The sequence below is a fragment of the Pan troglodytes genome, chromosome 18, assembly GCF_028858775.2.
Source record: "Pan troglodytes isolate AG18354 chromosome 18, NHGRI_mPanTro3-v2.0_pri, whole genome shotgun sequence".
In the NCBI taxonomy this organism is placed as follows: domain Eukaryota; kingdom Metazoa; phylum Chordata; class Mammalia; order Primates; family Hominidae; genus Pan; species Pan troglodytes.
In genome coordinates, this window is record NC_072416.2 from 64,563,073 (window position 1) to 64,584,066 (window position 20,994).

General features: G+C 47.3%; 1 protein-coding gene across 6 annotated transcripts in view; it reads right to left on the reverse strand.

Moving 5' to 3' along the window:
- TK2 (thymidine kinase 2) overlaps positions 1-20,994 on the reverse strand; it is a 54,766-nt gene that overhangs the window by 22,583 nt on the left and 11,189 nt on the right. Inside the window, exons 1-4 of one of the 6 annotated variants that reach the window (XM_063797232.1) lie at positions 19,983-20,992; positions 17,418-17,449; positions 10,268-10,342; positions 5,361-5,414 (exon numbers count right to left, since the gene is read on the reverse strand). Coding sequence is in view for 4 of the 6 variants with exons in the window: in XM_016929971.4 (XP_016785460.3) it covers positions 5,361-5,414; positions 10,268-10,342; positions 17,418-17,449; positions 18,378-18,501 (285 nt within the window). In the remaining 2 variants the exon portion in view is untranslated. Of the gene's footprint in view, positions 1-5,360; positions 5,415-10,267; positions 10,343-16,404; positions 16,496-17,417; positions 17,450-18,377; positions 18,566-19,982; positions 20,993-20,994 lie in introns of those variants that run through there. The other 5 variants (XM_016929971.4, XM_009430947.5, XM_063797233.1 and 2 more) reach the window with 5 other exon arrangements.

Below are 20,994 nucleotides of genomic sequence, written 5' to 3' on the forward strand. Positions count from 1 at the left end.
TCTGACAGCAGGGTAGACAAAGGCAGACACTGAAACAATTATAGGACAGTATGGTAACAGCTATAATAGGAGCCTATGGAAAGTCTCCGAGGGACCAGAGGAATTAGGCCAGACAAAGAAATGAAGGGCATCCAAATTGGAAAGGAAGAAATCATCTTAACCTTGTTCACAGACAACACGATCTTACACTTAGAAAAGCTTAAAGACTCAGGCCATTATCCTAAGCTAATTAATGCAGGAACAGAAAACCAAATACTGCATGTTCTCACTTTAAGTGGATATTTATAAGTGGGTACAGTGGGTACTCATGGACATAAAGATGACAACAATAGACACTGGGGACTCCTAGAGTGGGGAGGAAGGGAGGGGGCAAAGGTTGAAAAAGTACCTATTGGGTACTATGCCCAGTACCTAGGTGATGGGATCCATCATACCCTAAACCTCAGCATGAAGAAATATACCCAGGTAACAAACCTGCACATGTACCCCACTAAAAGTAAAATAAAAGGTGAAATGACCAAAAAAAAAAAAAAAAAAACCTTAAAGACTCCAACAAACAACTGTTAGAACTGATGAAAGAACTCAGTAATACCGCAGGATACAAATCAACATATAAAAATCAGTAGCACGTATATACACCAACAGTGAACAATCTAGAAAGAAATCAAGAAAGGAATCCCATTTGTGATAGCTACAAAGAATATAAAATGCCGGCCAGGCACAGTGGCTCATGCCTGTAATCCCAGCACTTTGGGAGGTTGAGGCAGGCGGATCACTCGAGGCCAGGAGTTCAAGACCAGCCTGGCCAACATGACGAAATCCTGTCACTATTAAAAATACACAAAATTAGCTGGGTGTGGTGGCACGCACCTGTGATCCCAGCTACTCTAGAGGCTGAGACATGAGAATCGCTTGAACCCAGGAGGCAGAGGCTGCAGTGGGCCGAGATCGTACCACTGTACTCCAGCCTGGATGACAGAATGAGACCCTGTCTCGAAAAAAAAATTAATTAATTAATTAATTAATTAATAAAAGTAAAATACCTAGGAATCTATTTAACCAAAGAAGTGAAAAATCTATACAAGGAAAACTATAAAACACTGAAATTGAACAAAGAAATTGAACAGAACACACGCAAAAAAAGAGATATTCAACACTCATGGATCAGAAGAACTAATACTATTAAAATGACAATACTACCCAAAGCAATTTACAGATTCAATGTAATCTCTATCAAAATACCTATGACAGTCTTTGCAAAAATAGTGAAAAAAAAATCCTAAAATTGATATGAAACCACAAGAGACCCCAAATAGCCAAAGCAATCCTGAGCAAAAAAAACAAAGTTGGAGGCATCACACTGCCTGACTTCATAACTGTTCTCTATAGTAGCTGTACTAATTTACATTCCCACCAACTATGTATGAGGGTTCCCCTTTCTCCACACCTATCACCTGTCTTTTTGATAAAAATCTTTTTTTTTTTTAAACAGAGTCTTGCTGTGTCACCCAGACTGAAGTGCAGTGGCATGATCTCAGCTCACCGCAACCTCTACCTCCTGGGTTCAAGCGATTCTCCTGCCTCAGCCTCCCAAGTAGCTAGGATCACAGGCATGCACCACCACACCCAGCTAAATTTTTTTGTATTTTTAGTAGAGACGGGGTTTCACCATGCTGGCCAGGCAGATCATGCCACTGTACTCCCGCCTGGGTGACAGAGCGAGACTCCATCTCAAAAAAAAAAAAAAAAAAAAAAAGCTATAAGAGAATAATTTGAATGTTTCTAGCATAAAGAAAAGAGAGCCAGGTGCAGTGGCTCATGCCTATAATCCCAGCACTTTGGGAGCCCAAGGCAGGAGGATCACTTGAGCCCAGGAGTTAAAGGTTACAGTGAGCTATAATTGTGCCACTGCACTCCAGCCTGGGTGATATAGCAAGACCCTAACTCCAAAATAAATAAATAAATAAATAAGTTTAAAATTTTAAAAAAAGTTAAGCTCTTTAAGATCATCTTTAACAAATAATACTTTGGTTTGAATGAATCCCCTAAATTTCATGTGTTGGAAACTTAATCCCCCATGTGGCAGTATGTAGCAGGTGGTGCCTTTAAGAAATGACTGGATCGGCCGGGCATGGTGGCTCACGCCTGTAATCCCAGCACTGTGGGAGGCCGAGGTACGTGGATCACGAGGTCAGGAGATCGAGACCATCCTGGCTAACACGGTGAAATCCTGTCTCTACTAAAAAATGCAAAAAATTAGCCAGGCGTGGTGGTGGGCGCCTGTAGTCCCAGCTACTCGGGAGGCTGAGGCAGGAGAATGGCGCGAACCCAGGAGGCGGAGCTTGCAGTGAGCCGAGATCGCGCCACTGCACTCCAGCCTGGGCGACAGAGTGAGACTCTGTCTCAAAAAAAAAAAAAAAAAAAGATTGGATCATGAGTACAGAGCCCTCTTGAATGGATTAATCTATTCACGGATTAATAGATTAATGGGTTATCTTACACTGGTGGCTTTATGAGAAAAGGGAGAGAGACCTGACCTAGCATGCTCAACTCCCTCACCATGTGACACCCTGTACCACCTGGGGACTCTGAAGAGTCCCCACTAGCAAGAAAGCCCTCAGCAGATGCACCCCTTCAACCCTGGACTTCTCAGCTGCCCTAACTGCAAAAAATAAATTACTTTTCTTTGGAAATTCAAAAAATAAAATAAAATCACCAAGGAACATGCGTTCAAGTCGTTCAGTGAATGGTCTTTGAGCCCTCTGTAGTCTGTTCTCTATCCAGCCACAAGAGTGAGTCTGTGAAACCTAAATCAGTTCTTGCCACTCCCCTGCTCAGAACCTTCCAGTGGCTTCCCATTGCATGCGGAATGAAATCCAAACCCTTACCATGGCCCACAAGGCTTTCTCTCATCTCCTACCACTCTCCCTCTGGCCTGGTTGGCTTCCAACCACATGAGCTTACTTAGCATTCCTCAAACACGCCAAGCATGGTCCCATCTCACGGCCTTTGCCTCTGCAGCGCCTTCTGCCTAAACACTCTTCATCCAGATATCTGCAGTGCTCACACCCTCATGTTTAAGCACCTTATCATAGACACATTCCCTGGTTATCTCATGTAAAACAGAAGCCAACCCACCTACTCAATCACTCTCCATCCCTTCTAGAAGCAAAACACTTCATGCTCCAGCGTACTTGCTAAGAAACCTGTTCTGCTCTTTTCCTCATTTTTAAATTAATTTTATTTACTTTTATTTCTTTTAGAGATGGAGGTCTCATTATGTTGACCAGGGTTGTCTCAAACTCCTGGCTTCAAGTGATCCTCTGATCTTGGCCTCCCAAAGTGCTGGGATTACAGGCATGAGCCACCACACCCGGCCTTTTCCTCATTTTTGCTTTTCATTTTTCTCTTGGTGCAAACTAATGAAACTCCAGTGTTCTTCATTGAGAACTGCAGACTCCTCTGACTGCAGTTGAGAGAAAATCTCATAAAGGCTAGGAGAAACACTCCCTCTTGCCTGATGGCCGCAGAAACAGTCACCTTTCTGCATCAGAAAACCAATTCAGATAAAGTGATGAATTGAGATTTTTCACAAAAGTATCGATCTTTCTTTTGGTCTAGAGTGGAAACTTATATAAAAATGGCTACTTCTATTGTATTTTTTATTAGGAAACTCTCATTGAAAAGGCTATCTGTACCAAGGACACTAAGACTTCTGAGGCTGTGATTCTGTCCCGTGAAACGTCACTTATGATCCCTAACACCTGCAACTCTAGCTGTCTTACTTAATAACTAAGCCTGGGTTCCTCCTTGGCTTCTAGAGAATATGAATGTTACAGAGGTTTCTTTGTTATATCCAAAGAAGATGACTGGTATTCCATCTTCTCCCGAATGCACAGAGAAGAAATTCTTCTCATGTCTCTTTAGGATTCTTTATTGAAAGACTGAGAGGTTTTGCCTTATTTAAGAAACATCCTTTCACCTGCTTTAGTTTTCTTCCTAGGCCCTATCACCACCCGCCAGATTATATGTTTGTCTTCTGCCTCCCCACACTGGAATATTAGGGGCAGGAGAGCAAGGGCTTTGAATTTATCACTGCCATATCATCTAGAACAGTGTCTGCCACATGGCTGACATGCACTGAATATTGGTTGAATGAATGGATGAATGCACAAGCCCCTACTAAGTGCTAGGCAGTGTGCCTTGGTTTTAGCAAATAACAATGAACAAAGTAGATACAGTCCCTGCTCCTAGTAGAACTCAGAGTCTAATGAACCACACAGGAGATGCCAATTGTGTTGCTAAAAATCAGGGGGCATGGCCGGGCACAGTGGCTCACGCCCGTAATCCCAGCACTTTGGGAGGCTGAGGTGGGTGGCTCATGAGGGTCAGGAGATGGAGACCATCCTGGCCAACATGGTAAAACCCTGTCTCTACTAAAAACACAAAAATTAGCTGGGCATGGTCGTGCGCACCTGTAGTCCCAGCTAGTCAGGAGAGTGAGGCAGGAGAATCGCTTGAACCTGGGAGACAGAGGTTGCAGTGAGCCGAGATCGCGCCACTGCACTCCAGCCTAGGGACAGACTGAGACTCCATCTCAAAAAAAAAAAAAAAAAAATTCAGGGGGCAGCACAGGCTTCCAAGTCCATTTACTAGCTGTGTGACCTCAGGCAACTTATATAAGTACAATTTCCTAAGTTGAAAAATGAGATTAATCATCCCTACCTCATGGGATGGGAGCTCAGAACCAACATCCTCTTCTAAAGCTCTCTTGCAGGACCCAGATTCTATCCATCTCTTTCAAGCAACCAGAGCAGAACCTCGAATTGGGGAAGGGGAAGGAAGGGACACAGCATACTACAGCCCCTGCTGCTAGGTTCACCCTTGGGAAAGCAGGCTGGTGGCTTCCAGGTAAGCCAGAGGTGGCCCCTGTTACCAGACAGGGCCAAGTTTGCAAACCCAAGTCAGGGGTCCACCAAGGATCCTGGTTACTTAGAGATAGGTCCTGGGGGGGTTAGGCCTGAGAAGTCCCGGGTTCTGATAGGTTTCTTCTAGGGGAGGGGAAGGCTGGAATGAGCAACAAGAAATGGACACCCCTAGTGGCTAAGGTCGGCCACTGGGAATAGCATGGGATAGCTGACGGGAAGTCCCTAGGCTCTGTGCACAGCCACTCAGGCCTCAGAGATCCTTGACCTCAGAACACCAACATGCCACCATTTTCTGGTTGTCCCTCCCTGGTCTTCTCCAACTCAGTTAAGAGCGCAGAGAATGCCTGGGCAGGCAGGGCTCAGGCAGAGGCACCATCATTCTCAGGTGCTTAAGGGGAAGCCGGGGGTTCATGCAACCAACAACCCACTCACCAGAGGATTGTGGCCACGGACATTTCTCCACTTGGACACAGGCTCCGTTAACACCTGGAAGGAAAGAAAACATCAGAGCTACTGTTTCTCTGTGCTGAACCCTGTAAAAGTGTGTAAGTGTTGAGGGGAAAGTGAGGACAGAAGGGAAAAAGAGAGAAAAAGACTATCCAAATTTGGGTGCCCAAGGTAGGCCAAAATAGCTGACAACCCCCGTGAGGTCACAACTCTATCTAGACACGGCTTCCTCACATTACTTCCAGAAATGTCCTGAGAATAACTCTGTCCATGTTACCCAATGTGCCAAGCATAGGTACATCCTACCTCTCTTTTGCCCTGGTAGCCTCCCCAAGGTCAGAGCTGGCTCTGTCCATCCCTCTTCTGTGTATTCTATCCCAGCCCTGCCTGCCTACCACATCAAGCTGGCAGGTGGGTGGGAGAAGCCAGGAGGGACACTGGACAGGGCTAGGCCTTGGCAGGCCACCTGCCTCCGTTTCCTGCCTCTGATCACTGCACTGGGTGCGCTGGCTGCTAAGAGTCCCTGTTTCTTTAGTACACTCCCTGTCTCACTGGTTTGGAGGCATTCCTTCCCTCTGGTCCTGTTTGTACCTTTTAGGATGACTGCCAATCTGTCCAACATCCTGTGTGTTTTCAGACACATATCAGGATCTCTGCTGGGCATTTCTAGAGCCTCCATCTGTGGTCTAGACATACAAATCTGGGACAACCCCAGACTCTGCTAGAGCCTTTCTGGGTATGCAGGTGTGTGCTAGAAAAGATTTAAATGGTGTTCTTGGGGCCAAGATCTTCAGAGTGCCAGGATCTATCTGGGAACTTTCAGAGTACATGTGAGAAGGGGCCATAGGTGACAAAAGACCAATGGCAGGCAAGGCATGGAATTCTTGAAAAGTAGCCACCCTGGCTGGGTGCAGTGGCTCACACCTGTAATCCCAGCACTTTGGGAAGCCAAGGCAGGCAGATCACTTGAGGTCAGGAGTTCAAGTCCAGCCTGGCCAACATGGTGAAACCCCATCTCTACTAAAAATACAAAAATTAGCCGATGTAGTGGTGCATGCCTGTAATCCCAGATACTCGGGAGGCTGAGGCAGGAGAATCATTTGAATCCAGGAGGCAAAGGTTGCAGTGAGCCAAGATCACGCTACGGCACTCCAGCCTGGGTGACAGAGCAAGACTCCGTCTCTAAAAAGAAAAGAAAAGTAATCACCCCCCACCCTTCACTCCTGACCTCAAGTGATCCACCCTCAAGCAAGACACTCTATGTCTTTGCTTATGTTCTTTCTTCTGACCAGCATTCCCACCCCATTCCACTTCACATCAACTTTCATCACATGGAAAACTTCTATACACCCTTCAAAATCCAGTTCAAATATGCCCTTCCCCTGCCCCTCTCAAACCCCCTCTCCTTCTTCTAGGTCTTCTTCCTAGCCCCTAAGTAGCATACACAGCACCACACAGGCCCACCAGAGTCTGGGTCACAGGCAGCCTTGCTCCCCGACCCAGCTCAGGGGTGCTCCATCCATAGCACTGTCACCCAACAAACATTTATTGAGTGCCCACTGTGTGCCAGATATCCATGCTAGGCACTGAGGATACAACAATAGCAAAACCAGCCCAGCCTCTGCCTTCACAGAACCTTAAGCCTACCAGGGGAAGCAGACATTACTCAGGTAATCACAGAAGCCAACATGTTTTCAAACCCCAAGAAGTGGTATAAAAGAGAGGTACAGAGCGGCCAGGGGATCCTCTATCAGGAAGCATAACCTCGCTGGGAAGGTCAGGGGACACGGAGCTCAGATCTGAAGGGAGAGTGGTCTTCCTAAAGCCAACAAAGCTCTTCGTACCACAGAATCAAACAAGGGTGTGGCCCCTGGAACCAGACAGCCTGGGCTGGGATCTGGCTGTATCCGGGCTGGGATCTGGCTGTATCACACACTGGCCTAGTGACCCTGGACAAGCCACTTAACCTCATTGGGCCATGATTTCCTCATCTAAAACTGTGGTAAAAATGGTACCTACTTCAGAGGGACTATTCTTGTGAGGATGAGATCATTTAGTATTTATGATGAACCCTCAACACAGTGTTGGGCAAATAGCAGTATACTCATTGGATGTTAACTATCGTTGTTAATCGGCTCCAAGGTCTTCAGTCAGACTATAAGCACTTCTAAAGTGCCATTAAGAGTCATATCACTCAGGACAGGGGTCAAGAGTCCCCAAGACCCCCCTCCTCCCCAGGTTTGATGATTCATGAGAACTCACAGGACACAGCACGCAGTCATACTCACAGCTAAGATGGATTACACCGAAAGGACACAAAACAAGATCAGCAAAGGGGACCGGGCACGGTGGCTCACGCCTGTAATCCCAGCACTTTGGGAGGCTGAGGCAGGTGGATCACTTGAGGTCAGGAGTTTGAAACCAGCCTGGCCAACATGGTGAAACCCCATCTCTACTAAAAATATAAAAAAATTAGCTGGGCATGTTGGTGGGCGCTTGTAATCCCAGTTACTTGGGAGGCTGAAGCAGGAGAATTGCTTGAACCCAGGAGGCGGAGGTTACAGTGAGCCGAGATCATGCCACTGCACTCCAGCCTGGGTGACAGAGCGAGACTCCATCTCAGAAAAAAAAAAAAAAAGGAAGAAAGAAAAAGAAAAAAGGATCAGCAAAGGGAAAAAGGGCAGTTGCAAAGTCTGGAGGAAACCAGGCACAAGCTTCCAAGGGTCCTCTCATAGAGGAGCTGCACAGTACACACTGAATTCCCCAGGCAACAAGATGTGACAATACGTGTGAAATGTTGTCTAGCAGGCAAGCTGGCCTGAACCTGGGAGTTCAGGGTTTTCATCAGCGCTCAGCCATGCAGGCAACCACTTCCTGACATGTACCAAAATTCCGGACTCCCAGGAAGAAAGCAGGTGTCAGCATAAACCATACTGTTTGCAGAAACAATTTAAGCAGAGAGCCACTGTTATCAGTTAGGAATGGTGGGGGCCCTCCCAAGATCTAAGTTCCCAGATGCCAGCCAAAGACCACCCTTGCAAGCAGGCATTTCTAAAGGGCAGCAGTCTTAGGTCTGCTATGTTAACTCTTTCCTGCACAGCAGCACATGAACACAGCAGGACAAGGGCTATATAATGTTTATTATTATTTTTATCAAACTATATATATTTCTTTTCTTTCTTTCTTTCTTTTTTTTTTTTTTTTTTGAGACAGGGCCTCACTCTGTCACCCAGGTTGGAGTTCAATGGCACAGTCCTGGCTCACCACAGCCTCAACCTCCTGGGCTTAAATAATCCTCCCACCTCAGCCTGTTGAGCAGCTGGGACTACAGGCATGTGCCACCACATCCAGCTAAGTTTTGTATTTTTTGTAGACATGTGGTTTTGTCATGTTGGCCAGGCTACTCTCAAACTACTGGGCTCAGGTGATCCTCCCCCTTCAGCCTCCTAAAGTGCTGGGATTACAGGCATCAGCCACCACACCTGGCCATGCATATACTTCTAGCAGAAGTAAAAACAGGAAAGGAAGGGAAGAAGGAAAGAAAATGACTATAAAAGTATAGAAATTGTAGCTTCTGTAGTAACAAAAGAGAGCCATCAATAGAGAAGATTATACCACTAAAATCTAGAACAAGGAAGACAGGTCAATGTCTTAGTGTAGAGATGATTCTTAAACATCTCTGAGGTTAGTTTTAGTGACTAGGCTTTAAATGAACTAGAAATTAAATTAATTGCCTATGCATAGTAATACCCACTGCTCAGACATTGCTATCTCAGATGTCACACTTCTAGCCCTGCTCAATAGCCTGTCCTTTCTTCTTACCCATGTAGACTCTTTTCCTAACCAGACTTTGAGGCAGTCAACACTTGCACTGTCCAATACAGTGGCCATGAGCCACAGGCAACTATTAAGACCTTGAAATATGACTAGTCCAAATTAAGATATGCTCTAAGTTACACTTATTTTACAAATACAAACAGTTTGAGCATCCCTAATTGAAAAATCCAAAATCCTAAATGCTCCAAACCAAAACTTTCTGGAAACCGATATGACACTTCAAATGAAAAATTCCACACATAAATACTTAACACAAACTTGTTTCATTCACAAAATTATTTAAAATATTGTATAAAATTACCTTCAGGCTATGTATATATGAAACATAAATGAATTTCGTGTTTTGGCTTGGGTCCCATCCTCAAGATATCTCATTACGTTTATGCAAATATTCCAAAATCTGAAAAATTCTGAAATCTAAAACACTTCTGGTCTCAAGCATTTCAGATAAGGGATGCTCAACCAGTATCATATTCCAAAGACTTAGTATAACAAGATAGAATGCAAAATAGCTCATTGATGATTTTTATATTGATTAAATGTTGACATGATCACATTTGGCATATGTTATGTGAAATAAAATGTCCTTTTTATTTTTTGTGGGTTTTTTTCTTTTTTTGAGACAGGGTTTCACTCCTGCTGCTCAGGATGCAGTGCAATGGCGTGATCTCAGCTCACTGCAACCTCCACCTCCTGGGCTTAAGCAATCCTCCCACCTCAGCCTCCCAAGTAGCTGGGGCTACAGGCACGTACCACCATGCCTGGCATATTTTTGTAGAGATGGGGTCTCACCATGTGGCCCAGGCTGGTCTGGAACTCCTGGGCTCAAGCAATCCACCTGCTTCCGCCTCCCAAAGTGCTAGGATTACAGGCTTGAGCCACTGCACCGGCCCCTTTTGTTTTTTTAATGAGGATATTAGAAATGTTAAATTACACCTGTGGCTTGCACTTGTGGCTCAAATTATAGTCCTATTGGACAAGGTTAGTCCACACCCTCTATAAATTATCCCATCAAGCTTTCTCCGCTTCCTTCAAACCTAGCATGGAGGCTGTACCTCGACGTCTGTCGCGTTGGAGAAGAATTCCAGGCATGTCGTCTTCCCACTTGCAATATTGCCCTCGACACAGATCTGGCAAAAGACGAATGCATATTAGAACCAGAACTCAAGCACCCAGGGGAATGTCAGGGAATAATGGCTACGGAAAGGGCTCACGTAACCAGCATAATTGGTTCAGTCCAAGACTTTCACATGTAAACCAAAATCCCTCCTCGGGAAACTGGCAAGGTCCCATTGTTAGTAATAACAGATAAGCTGATCCTCCCTGAGTGGCAGGCTCATGTGGTCCCCCCAGACCAGACCCTCCTTTACGTCAACTCCTAAACCATACACAGCTTGTCTGCCCAGCCCAGCTCTGCCCTTCCTTAGTTCAACCCCACAGACTATTAGATTTTAGGCCTAAGTGTCCTGCCTCCTTAACGAGAGCTTAATCAATGGCTTTGAGGCTAGGAAACACATATATGTTATCTAGAATCGAATTCACTGCTTTACAGAAAAAAAAAGCACTTGGTCACTGACTGGAAACCATTAGGAAAGGGGAGAAGAAAAAAAGAGCAAGGACTTTGTTAAGCACCTTGTCACAGGCCAAGCCCTGAGACAGGTAACACACCATTATCACATGTAACCTCACTGAAACCTGAGAAGGGTAAGTCCTAACATTTTTCACAGAAAAGAAAAATGAGGCTTGTAGAAGACAATAAAGCAAGGACAGCTTGAACCTAGACTCTGCTCACAATGACTGCACCCGGGAGGGAAAGGGGGTCATGGCACTAGTGGGAGGGGCCAGAAACTGCCTTCTGGGGTCTACCTATACCAAAGACCAAGGAGCATCCTAGAAGTAACTCATCTTAGGGAGAGAAGGTATTCCAGGCAGCGGTTCTCAGCTCTGGCTATACGCTAGGACCACCTGGGACCTTTTAAAAATCTCTACAGGGATGCCACAGCCCAGACCAATTACACCACAATCTCTGAGAGTGAGACTCAAGCCTCAGTAACTTTTTTTTTCTTTGAGACAGAGTTTCACTCTTGTTGCCCAGGCTGGAGCACAGTGGCGTGATCTCAGCTCACTGCAACCTCCACCTCCTGGGTTCAAGCCATTCTCCTGCCTAAGCCTCCCGAGTAGCTGGGATTACAGGTGCCCACCACCACACCCGGCTAATTTTTTGTATTTTTAGTAGAGACATGGTTTCACCATGTAGGCCAGGCTGGTCTCAAACTCCCGACCTCAGGTGATCCACCCGCCTCAGCCTCCCAAAGTGCTGGGATTACAGGCGTGAGCCACTGCACCCGGCCAAGCCTCAGTAACTTTTAAAGCTCTCCAGGTGATTTCAACGTGCAGGCAAGGTTGGGAACCATGAGGCTGGAGCAGAGCTTCTCCATGTCTAGTCCACAGATGCCTGCTTCAGATGCACCAGAGGAGCTGGTTAAACATGAGGTGGCACCAGGTAGCATCCAGACCCTAAATCAGACTCTAGGCTGGAGCCCTTGAACCTGTGGCCCAGTGATTCTGACCAAGCTCTGCTCAGCCAGGCACTGCTGATGACATAGGCCCAGTGGCTCTGGCTCCAGCAGATGGCCACAGGGAACGGGCAGCTCCAACACATAAGACAAACTGTCCCCTGAGAACACGTTAGACATCCTCCAGGGGCACACACAGAGAGGGGCCCGACCTGCTGCGCAGAGGCCTGTTCCTTTGCACTCAGGCTGGAAGCACCCAGAGAAACCTGGGCAACACAGGTAACTTACCCAAGTGCCAGACTTGGCTAGGGAAGAATCAGAATTAGAATTCACATCCAGGCCCCTTCTCACGACTCCTGATGGAGCCTCAGTCACACCTCACATAAACACCAGGTCACAGTGGGCCGTCTCACCCGACCCCACTAAAGTCTCCCCAGCAACTAGAACTCTGTCAGCTGGCGGAGAAGGTTCCTCCTGCCTTGATCCTAACGGGTATCCAGGAGACACAAGGCCACTCTCCCATCCTGGGTCCCTCCCAGCCCACTCCTTTAGAGCCCCAAACTACAAAATGAACCCAAGGGAATGAAAAAAAGGGCATGAAAAGACCCCATTAGGGCACTAATGGATTTAATTTTTTTATTGTTCTTTAAAGAAAACTTTTCTTCTTCCTAGATATATAAAAAGAGCTCAACCTAGACATCACTCTACGGAGTCTTTTTTCTTTCCTGTTCATTGAAGCATTTTAACAGGTTGTTCAGATAAGCCCTTCTCCCAGAAACTTGTTCCTATTCCCAGCATGAAATCCTGAAGAGTTGGTGAATGTCAGGCCCTGAATGAGCTCAGCCAATCTGCCCTCCGGTTTACAGCAGGCAACGCAGGAAGAATCTCACAAAGTTCCCCTGAAATGGAAGGGGGAACAGGAAGCAAGCAAAGGGAGTCTTTATATTTCTTTTTAAAGTGATGTCTAAAAATATTATAAGAGAAGTGCATGCCCATTGAAGAAAATACAGAAAATAAAAAAGGAGAAACTATCACCCATAATCCCAATACTAAGAGATAAAGCCCATGGCATGTGAGTATATTTCATGCCAAATATTATTTTCTATACAGTCCTCATCTTTGAGCATGTTTCAACTGTTTATTGAAGGCCTATGCTGTGCCAGGCACTGTGTACTCAGGGCCTCATTGCAACGGCCAAAGAGCTCATGAGTGTGTGGAGGAAAGCAACAGGAAACTGTGAAAAGGAGATGGTCCCCATGCTTTGGGAGCACATGGCTGGCCTGGCCCAACGCTCTGTGACTACGCTACAATTTATCTCCATTTTCCTCTGCTATGAGCCCTTGAGTCCAATTTTCCATGATTATAACTGAAACTGTGATGAGCCATCTATCCCTATTATAAGTAACAATATTTAATCTTTCCTAAAAATGGAAATTAAGCATTCTTGTGCTAAGAAATACATTCTCAGTGGCCAGGCACAGTGGCTCACGCCTGTAATCCCAGCACTTTGGGAGGCCGAGGCAGGGGATCATTTGAGGTCAGGAGATCAAGAACAGCCTGGCCAACATGGTGAAACCCCGTCTCTACTAAAAATACAAAAATTAGCCAGGCGTGGTGGCGGATGCCTGTAATCCCAGCTACTGGGGAGGCTGATGCAGGAGAATCGCTTGAGCTTGGGAGCTGAGAGGTGGAGGTTGTGGTGAGCCGAGATCACACCACTGTACTCCAGTCTGGGTGACAGAGTGAGACCCTGTCTTCAAAAGAAAAAAAAAAAAAAAAAAAAGAAATACATTCTCACACACAAGAATGTATGTATGCATGAATATATGTATATGTTTATGAATATGCATATATGTATTTATCAGTTGGATTTCTCTGATCAAACCTTATTACACAATCCCTAAAAGAAGAAAATAAAAATCACTCGTAAATCCCAGCAATCATTGTCATTTGGATGTTTAATTAGAACCCAGGGTTCCAGAGGCAAACTGGCTTGGGTGCCAAAGCCTCCACAGGGAGAATCCAAATATCCTGTCTTATCAAAGACCCTGAGAAATCTGCAGTCAAAAGAAACTTGCCCAAACGTCTAACAACTGGCAAGTGGATAAACAAAGTGCACTACAGCCACGCCATGAATACTATTCAGCTATAGGAAAAAATGACATACTAATACGTGCTACAAGGCAGATGCATGTCAAAATATTATGCTAAGCAACCAGGAGCAGTGGCTCACGCCTGTAATCCCAGCACTTTGGGAGGCCTAGACAGGCGGATCACCTGAGGTTAGGAGTTCGAGACCAGCCTGGCTAACGTGGTGAAACCCCGACTCTACTAAAAATACAAAAATTAGCTGCACGTGGTGGCACATGACTGTAATCCCAGCTACTTGGGAGGCTGAGGCAGGAAAATGGCTTGAACCCTGGCGGCGGAGGTTGCAGTGAGCCAAGATCATGCTATTGTACTCCAGCCTGGGCAACAGAGAGAGACTCCAACTCAAAAAAGAAAAAAAAAATGTGCTAAGTGAAAGAAGCCAGATACAAAAGATCCCATGCTATATGTTCCATTTTATATGAAACGTCCAGAAAACACAAATCCCTAGAGAGACAGGAAGTAGATTAGTGGTCACCTGGGGCCAGAAGAGATTGCAAATGGGCACGAGGTTTCTTTTTGGAGTAATGGAAATGTTATAAAATTAGATTGCACAGCCTGGGCAACATGTAGAAATCCCATCTCTACAACAAATACAAAAATTAGCCAGGAATGGTGGTATGTGCCTGTAGTCCCAGCTACTTGGGAGGCTGATGTGGGAGGATCACCTGAGACCAGGAAGTCGAGGCTGCAGTAAGTTGTGATTGTGCCACTGCCCTCCAGCCTGGACAACAGAGCCAGACCTTGTCTCAAAAAATAAAAAATAAAAATAAAATAAAATAAAATTAGATTGTAGTGGTGTTTACTCTGTAGTGCTGTTTACTCTGTAAATTTACTAAAAATCATTGAATTGCACATTTAAAATGGGTGAATTTTGTGGTATGCAAATTACAATAAAGCTGTTTTAAAAAGGAACCCAGCTGAATTTCATTTAACATTCAAATAACTAAGGGAAGACACTTTTACCCCATCACACCACAAACTCTCTCTTACATGCTCCTTGTTAACCCCACATCTATTTCTTAACTAGACTGAGAATTTCGGCATTAATGTTTATAATATTTCTTTCCTGTTTGTTTCCTAAGGACAGTTTTTTTTTTCATTTGGGATCATACTTCATATACTTTTGTTGGTTTTGTTATTTTTTTTTCATCTTTTACATAGTGAGTGCCTTCCCAGGTCACTAAATATTTTTCAAAAACATGGTTTTTAATGGCTTTACATATTCCATTATATAAGACCTGTCACAATTTATTGAACTCCCTACTATTTGATTTTTTTTTTTTTTTTTTTTTTGAGACAGGGTCTCGTTCTGTTGCCCAGGATGGAGTGCAGCAATGCAATAACAGCTCACTGCAGCCTTGACCTCCCAGGCTCAAGCAACCCTCCCACCTCAGCCTCCCGAGTAGCTAGGACTACTGGTGCATGCCACCATGCCCAGCTAATTTTTTGTAGAAACAGCATTTTGCCATGTTGCCCAGGCTGGTCTCAGACTCCTGAGCTCAAACAATCCTCCCACCTTGGCCTCCCGAAGTGCTGGGATTATAGGCATGAGCCATTAGGCATGGCCCTGTTGGATGTTAAGTTCTGTCCAGTTATTTTATTTAAAAATTTTGTTGTGATACTCAATTATTTAATATTGTAAACTGTGCCATGTGATGGCTGCACCATCCACCCAGACACCTTTAACGCTCTGGACATCTCTCCTCACCCACCAACACCAGTCAACCAACCAGCAACTCCCCTGGGCCCTGCTTTCCCACTCAGCTGCGGGCTCTGTGCCATCTCTAGTTTAGTTAAGGTCTCTCCCCTTCCAGTCTCACCCAGCTAGGCCCTCCACTCATGGTCCCCTACATCGCTCCCTGAGAGGCAACCCGGATCGTGCTGGGTGGGGGTGAAGCCCTTCAGTGACTCTGGGTTTTAGGACCTATTCGCAGTCCCTCTGCACCTATCCCCCAGCCCTCCCCAGCCACCTCTCTAGGGACTGGACACAAGCCCAGGCCTGCAGGTTCTCATTCTTCTGTGACTTGTACCTGTTCCAACACTCCTGCCTCAAACTCTGCTCCATCTCCCAGCAGGCAATAAGGCTTCCCAAAGCTCCTCTCAGTCATCAGCCCCCCTACTCACAGCCACCATGTTCACTGCTGTTCTAGTTCCACCATTCTCCTAGTTACTGCTGTCTCCCCCATCAGACAGACCTCCCCCATCAGACAAACCTCCCCCATCAGACAGACCTCCCCCATCAGACAGACCTCCCCCATCAGACAGACCGCAGACTCCCAAATGTCAGGGCTGTTTGATTGCCAGGTGCCCAGGTCCTAGCCCAGTGCATCCCACACAGGAGCTCATAGGACTTGAATGTTTACAAACAGTCCTGAGCCTGAATGCAGGCTCTATACCACTTTCTATGAACTAGCTACTGTGTGTCTGGGGGCACATCAAACCACACCCAAAAAGCACAAAGAACAGGCCCAGCTCACATCAATGCTAGCTCAATAACTAATAAATAGCCAGGCACAGTGGCTCACACTTGTCATCACAGCTACTCAGGAGGCTGATGCCAGAGGATCACTTGAGCCCAGGAGTTGGAGGCCAGCCTGGGCAACACAGCAAGACGCCATCTCTTAAATATATAAACAAACAAAAATACATTAATTACCATCCAGCTCAACTTTGCATTTCCCTCCCCTTCTATGGCACCCGCTGGCATATCCTTCTCCTAATTTCAACAAACTTCCACAAATCTCAAGCATTTCAATCCTCTCTATGTGGTTTCACTACTTCCCAAGAGCTCTCCACCACCCTGAGTACCCTGGGGGCCTGCCCACACTGTCTACCCTCTGCAGATCCCAGCCAGGGAACTCCTGCCACCACTTGCCAAGCCACCCCCTTCCCAGCCACAGGAGCTAGGGACTTTCAGTTCTTTTAAGGAATTGAGCCTTGGTTTGTGACCAAAATATCACTCCCTACCCCAGCCAGCTAAAGCACCCAATATCCCCATGGACACCAACCTGACCCTTCTTTGACCTTCAACCTCACACTAGTCACAGCCCCAGCCCAGAGCCAGCATCTCAAAGCCACCCTGATAACTGAACCCACATCTGTGGACCCTAATGGTTTCTCTCTGATCCCCTGCCCACCTACCAGTCTCAACACTGGGGGGAGAGGGTGGTGGTCGACAGAGCTTCCCTCACATCTGAGCTGCCCAACCCAAGATGAAACTGACCTTCCCCACAACACAATGAGCGTTTTTCAAATCCTTTCACAATCATCCCTTAAGCTTTAACAGCCCAAATCTACCTGAAGGATACAAATACTTGTGTGCTTCTATCTGTGCAGACTCTGGGGAAAGATACAAGAAATTGGTAACAGAGGTGGCCTTCTAGGAGGGTGACAGACTTCCTTCTCCCTGGAGATCCTCTTGTATTTTTGCTTTTTACTATGGAATGTATTTTTGCTTTTTACTCTGCTTTTTTCTCTCTCCTCTTCAAAAAAACAAATAAAAATTATCCTAGAGAGTACACATAAAAGAGGGACTTACCACTGATTTTTTCTCTTTTTCCTGTTCTTTATCTACAAAAGAAAGGAAATCAGTTTTTAAACTCACTTTTAAATAACTCTCCTCTGCCCTAATTTGCTACATGACCACAAAAACACTAATGTTTATGCTCACTCCCTGGCCTAAAAATATTTTCCATTTTGAGCGCCCTCCGAGGTTGGAGGCGCGCACCACCGTCTCGCCGATGTGCCACCCTGGGCTGCAGCTGCAGCTTCGTGGACCCCCAGTGTGCTCGAGTTCTTTCACTTAGTACATTATACTTTGCATTTTCCACGTTATTTATTTAGATCTTCACAGACTGGATGTTAAGCAAGTGGAAAGGCAGAACAGCCTCCACTCGCGGTGCACGGGGAAGAGTGGGCGGCGGGCGTGGGTTCGGGCCTGGGACCCAGGTGTTCCTCTAGGCCCAGGGCGGGCATCGCTGCCCATCCGCCCCACAGGTGGTTCTGAGGCGTCTCTCAACAGCCATATGGCGGACACCAGAACCCGGGTGTAACAGTGACCCGTTTCTGTGTGGGTCCCCACTCCCAGGGAGGGCAGGAGAGCGCCGGGGGCGTAACCCCCCTCCCCCACGCTGGCACCAGAGTGTGAGCAGAATCGGCTTAGGGCAGCTCCCAGTCCCCATCGCCCCCAAGGTCGAAAGAATCGGGACAGGAAATGGGTCGGGGGACCGAGTTTGGGCCGGAATGTTCAGAGCGTGTCCGTCCTGCTCTTTAAAGCCCCTCTCTCCATCCCAGAACAAAAGCCGGGCGCCCCCAGCGCTCGCTGCGGTCTCGCGCCCGGGTAACGACCGATGGCCGCCCCCGCCCCAGCCGCAGCCGGGGAGGAAATCCCGCGCCTCGGAGGAGGCGCTTCGGGCTCGGGCGGGTTCCGGGAGCCGAGGGGCCGGGAGTAGGTGGGCGCATAGGAGCTCCTGGGAGGCGGGACCAAGACGCGCGTTACCGGGAGGCCAGGCCCGGCGCTGCACCCTCCGCGGCCCGGGGCCTGAGGCTGGGCTCCCGCGGCTTCCCGGCCCAAAGCAGCGCAGCGCCCGGGCGGCCCAGCCCCGCAGCGGCCGCAGCAGCATAGCTGGGCGAGCGGATCCAGAGGCCCGGGCTTCCTTCCTGTGCGAGTCGGCGCGGACGACTGCTAGTCCAGCCCTTGCGCGCCGCCTGGATCCCGGCGCCTGGCCCTTAAAGAGACCCGGTCGCATTTCATCTTCTCAGCAAGAGGAGAAATACTCGAAGGGAGAGGTTCGCCGCTGGCAGCCAGAAGCCTTACCACTGCTAGGACGCTAGCAGAACGCACCCATAACTTGGCAACACTCGGAGGATGGATGGCAAATAATACCAGCGACTGAAGGGTTAATTAATGATTGCAGATTAATTGAACACCTTCTGTAATCAGACACCTGGCACACACTCATGATGTCACTTATTCCTCCCAACAACCCTGCAAATAGATAACTGTCTCTCCCATTCTCCGAGCTTGTCCTCAGAGAATTAGGTAACTTGCTCAAAATGGTCAGAAGCAACAGATATAACTCCTTGCTCTACTCTTTCCCCCCTTCTCACTACTGCACTTGACTAGTCTTTTTAAAACATAAATTTTTTGGCCAGGCACGGTGGCTCACTCCTGTAATCCCAGCACTTTGGGAGGCCAAGGAAGGCAGATCACCTGAGGCCAGAAGTTCGAGACCAGCCTTGGCCAACATGGCGAAACCCCATCTCTACTAAAAATGCAAAAAATAGCTGGATGTGGTGGGGGGCACCTGTATTCCCAGCTACTCAGGAGGCTGAGGCAGGAAAATCGCTTGAACCTGGGAGGCAGAGATTGCAGTAAGCCGAGATCGCTGCACTGCACTCCAGCCTGAGCAACAGAGGGACACTTCGTTCCCCCCCACAAAAAAAAAATTTTTTTAATGATCAGAAGCGGCTGGGCGCGGTGGCTCGGGCCTGTAATCCCAGCACTTTCGGGGGCCGAGGAAGGCGGATCACTTGAGGTCATGAGTTTAAGACCAGCCTGACCAACATAGCCAAACACTGTCTCTACTAAAAATACAAAAATTAGCCGGGCGTGGTAGCGCACGCCCGTAATCCCAGCTACTCAGGAGGCTCAGGCACGAGAATCGCTTGAGTCTGGGAGGCGGAGGTTGCAGTGAGCTGAGATCGTGGCCACTGCAATCCAGCCTGGGCGACAGAGTGAGACTACGTCTCAAAAAAAAAAAAAAAAAAAAAAAAATCAGAAGCATTCATTAAGGGGTGAAGCTAGAATTCCAGCCCATTTCTCTGGCTTTGCAGCTGGAGCTCTTTCCTCTGAACTTTGACAGTTCCAGCGTCTAGACTCTAAACGTACTAGATCCCTCCAGAGGAGGCAACCAAATATTCCAACTGTACAGACAAGTAGGGGCTAGGGAGGAAGCATGTAAATTCCATCATACTCAGCAAAAATTCAGCCCAGATGTGGAGTCACAGAGTATTAGAATTCAACAGGCCCAGGTCCAGTAACCGGAGCTGTTGCCACTCTTGACTCTGAAGGTTCCAGTGCTTGCGTGGAGGGGTTTCTCACCTCTCCCGGGAGGGCGTGATGCTGGCAGTCACCACTAGGCAGGGAGAAGGAAGTCATTTGCCTCTAGATCTGCTGCCTCATCTTGTGCTTCCTGTGTATCTGCCACACACCTAGCAAGTGTGCTCTCCGTAAATAAACTTCAGGATTAAGGCCATTTTTGTGAGTGATTTGTGATGAAGCTGTTGGAGGTAACTGCCGATCAGATTTAAAGGAATGAAATAGACTGAAACTAAGATGGGCAGGATCCAAACAGATCTGAATGAACTAGGGTGATGGCCAAATTATCCAAGATAGAATTTAAATCACATAAAAGGAGCGACATATACTTCCCATCCCTAAAAAGGAATGCCCCAAGACGGTGGAGATCTGGCTTCATGGCAGCACTTGAGAAAAACATTAAGTATCTGAAGGGACTCAGGCTGTTCCACGGAAGAACTAGTACCAGTGGGAGGCAAAAGTAAAAATACGCAGAACAAGTCCAGAGTGTGATGCCCTGGGGGCTTGGATAGGACCTGAGGCTGCACACATTCTGCACCAACTATGTGCCAGAACCTGGGCCCTGCAGGGAGAGAAGCAGACCACTCCCTGCTTTTGTGGAATTTGTATTTTTCTGATATATATCAGCTAGCAATAAACGCTGAGAAGTGATGGTGGCTGCTCTAGACGGGATGACCAAAGGAGATCCCCTCTAAGGAGGTGATATTCACAATGCCCAAGTTGTTGGGAGATGGGGCCGCCATTTCTAGACCCCCCTCCCTCTCCTCTGCTCCCAACCCTGGGAGGACTTCCCGACAGGAAGACTCCTCAGGAGAGCTGGAGTGCTGCCGTCATTAACGTCAGGCCAGAACACGGCGGGCTAACAGGGCGCTGGCCTGCGTGCCCATCTCTAGGTCCGCTAATATGTGCCCAGCTCTAGGTCCGCTAATGTGCTACGCGATAACTGAAAGACAGCACAAGCCAGAGCGGACGGCCGCGGGATCCCGTTGGGGCGCATGCGCGAGACCGAACGCGG